Source organism: Phragmites australis, chromosome 9, assembly GCF_958298935.1.
Source record: "Phragmites australis chromosome 9, lpPhrAust1.1, whole genome shotgun sequence".
Taxonomy (NCBI): domain Eukaryota; kingdom Viridiplantae; phylum Streptophyta; class Magnoliopsida; order Poales; family Poaceae; genus Phragmites; species Phragmites australis.
In genome coordinates this window covers 22549187-22551122 of record NC_084929.1, presented here as the reverse complement: position 1 = coordinate 22551122, position 1936 = coordinate 22549187, and the positions used below count along the sequence as shown (strand labels likewise).

At 59.0% G+C, this 1936-nt stretch overlaps 1 protein-coding gene across 1 annotated transcript; it reads right to left on the bottom strand.

The window, feature by feature from the left end:
- Positions 1-370: 370 nt before the first annotated feature.
- Positions 371-1099, bottom strand: LOC133928070 (protein FANTASTIC FOUR 2-like). The gene has a single exon (XM_062374354.1). The coding sequence runs from the start codon at positions 1097-1099 to the stop codon at positions 371-373; it is 729 nt and encodes a 242-aa protein (XP_062230338.1).
- Positions 1100-1936: the final 837 nt, after the last annotated feature.

The following is a 1936-nucleotide window of genomic DNA, read 5'->3' as shown; positions in this document are numbered from 1 at the left end:
CCCTCGAGTGATCAACAAAATCTCATGTTTCCAGTTTTCAGCAAATAGGAGAAAAATACAGGTAGTTTAATTGGAACGCAAAGTCTAATGTCGGATAACAAGGAGAAACCACACATATATGCAAGGTCAACCAAGATTAATCACTGCTACTACGTAGTCCGTACACCGTGTGCCACCTCAATCGCCAGTAAATTTTGGTCGATCAAGGTGGCAAGAACCCAACAGATCGAAGGCACAAACAAGAAATCAAAAGGCAAAACAAGTACTCGATCGATCTGATCACCACCATCTCCTAGGTAGAGATGGATCGGCAAAGCTTAATTTACTCGCTATGAAATTGATCAGTAGCCGACTGATCCATTGGTTCAGTTCAGGAGGTGGCGACCCAGAACGCGGCAGCCTGCTCCGGCTCCCACTGCTTGCCGCGCCTTGCCGCCGCCGCGCCACCTTCCCGCTCCACGCACCGGCCGCCGCGCACGTACATGGCGACCCCGTACTGCGCCTCCTCCTCCTCGGCTTCTTTTGCCTTCTCCTTCTCGGCCTCTGGTTCTTGCGGTTCTTGTCGGCGGCGCGCGGCCGCGGCATTGACGGCATCGCAGGGGAGGGGGAGGAGGCGCATGCGGAGGCGCCCGCCGCTCCGCTCGGCTTCCACCACCCCGGGCGTCCGCACCGCGTACACCTCCAGGCGCCCGTCGCGCCGCTCGTGGACCATCCGCACGCGGCTCGCGCCCCGCGCCAGCGTCGTCAGCGGCGGAGGCAGCGGGCGGCGCCCCGACCGGCGTGCCCTCCCCTCCATCGCCTCCTCCTCTTCCTCCCTGGCGGGCCTCTTCCTCTCCGCGCACTCGGCCTCGACGCAAGCGTCGCCACCGTCCGCAACGTTACCGGCCGGAATAGCGTCGACGGCGCCGGTCTCGCACCCGAGCGCCTCGGTGCACGTCTCCAGGTTCTTCTTCCGGCCACCGTACGTTGTCTTCTTGAACGTGGCGGCCGCGGGGACCAGAACTACTTGATGAGGCTTCACGGGTTCTTGGACATCGTACAGAGAGCCCCAGGCTCCGGCGCCCGGGAGCTGCGGCGGCGAGTCGGGCAGCGAAAGCATGGTGAATGCAAACACACAGTCCACACACCAAACACCACAAGGTTTGAGGAGAAGGCTGGTGGTATATATATAAAGGTTTGGAAGAGGGAGCCGAGCCGGCGAGGGGATCTGATCGGGGAGCGGAGGATGTGGCGGTGACGAGGACGGGAGGGAGACGCTCCGGCCACAAGAATGGAGTAGTGGGATCAAGCTGTTGCACCGTTGTGGTGTATCGTAGGACGCGGCGCCGGCTTTGTGCCCTGTGAAGAGCAGAAGCCCGTGCCACTCGTTTATATAGGGCCAGAAGGAGGCAGGGGATGGCAGGGCAGGTGCAGGGTGGTAAATTCTTGGGTCCCTGAAAAAAATGTTTTCTCACTGGGTACTAATTAGGGATAGCAATTTAAGCTAATTACGCATTTACTTGCGAAAAATACTCTAATAGGACCAGATATGAATCGTATTTGATACCAGTTGGTATGTTCGTGGACGAAGAGTATTACCTAGCAGACAAACGGATACAAATACAGAGAAAGCATATATGTACCATAAAACTCGTTTACAGGTGGGCCAAACCCAATCCTCCTAACACTAAATCCCTCTCCTTAGCCCTTACCCAGCCGGTCCTTCTCAGTTCTCACTTCTCAGACTCCCTCGTCGCCGCCTGATCCCGGCCCCTCTACCGCCTCCAAGGCCCTAGCCCTACCGCCGCTAGCCATGCCCTTCCGTTGCCCAGCCCCACCTAGCCCAAAGCCGCCCAGCCCCGCACTGCCGTCGCCAATCTTGCCCATCCGCCGCCCAGGTGCCTAGTCCCTCCCTAGCTCCCCGCCCCTCCGTCGCCCAGCCTCGCCCTGCGCTGCA

Bases quoted from the DNA above. Each gene is read 5' to 3' on its own strand.
- LOC133928070 (XM_062374354.1), bottom strand. From the start codon at position 1,099: ATGCTTTCGCTGCCCGACTCGCCGCCGCAGCTCCCGGGCGCCGGAGCC.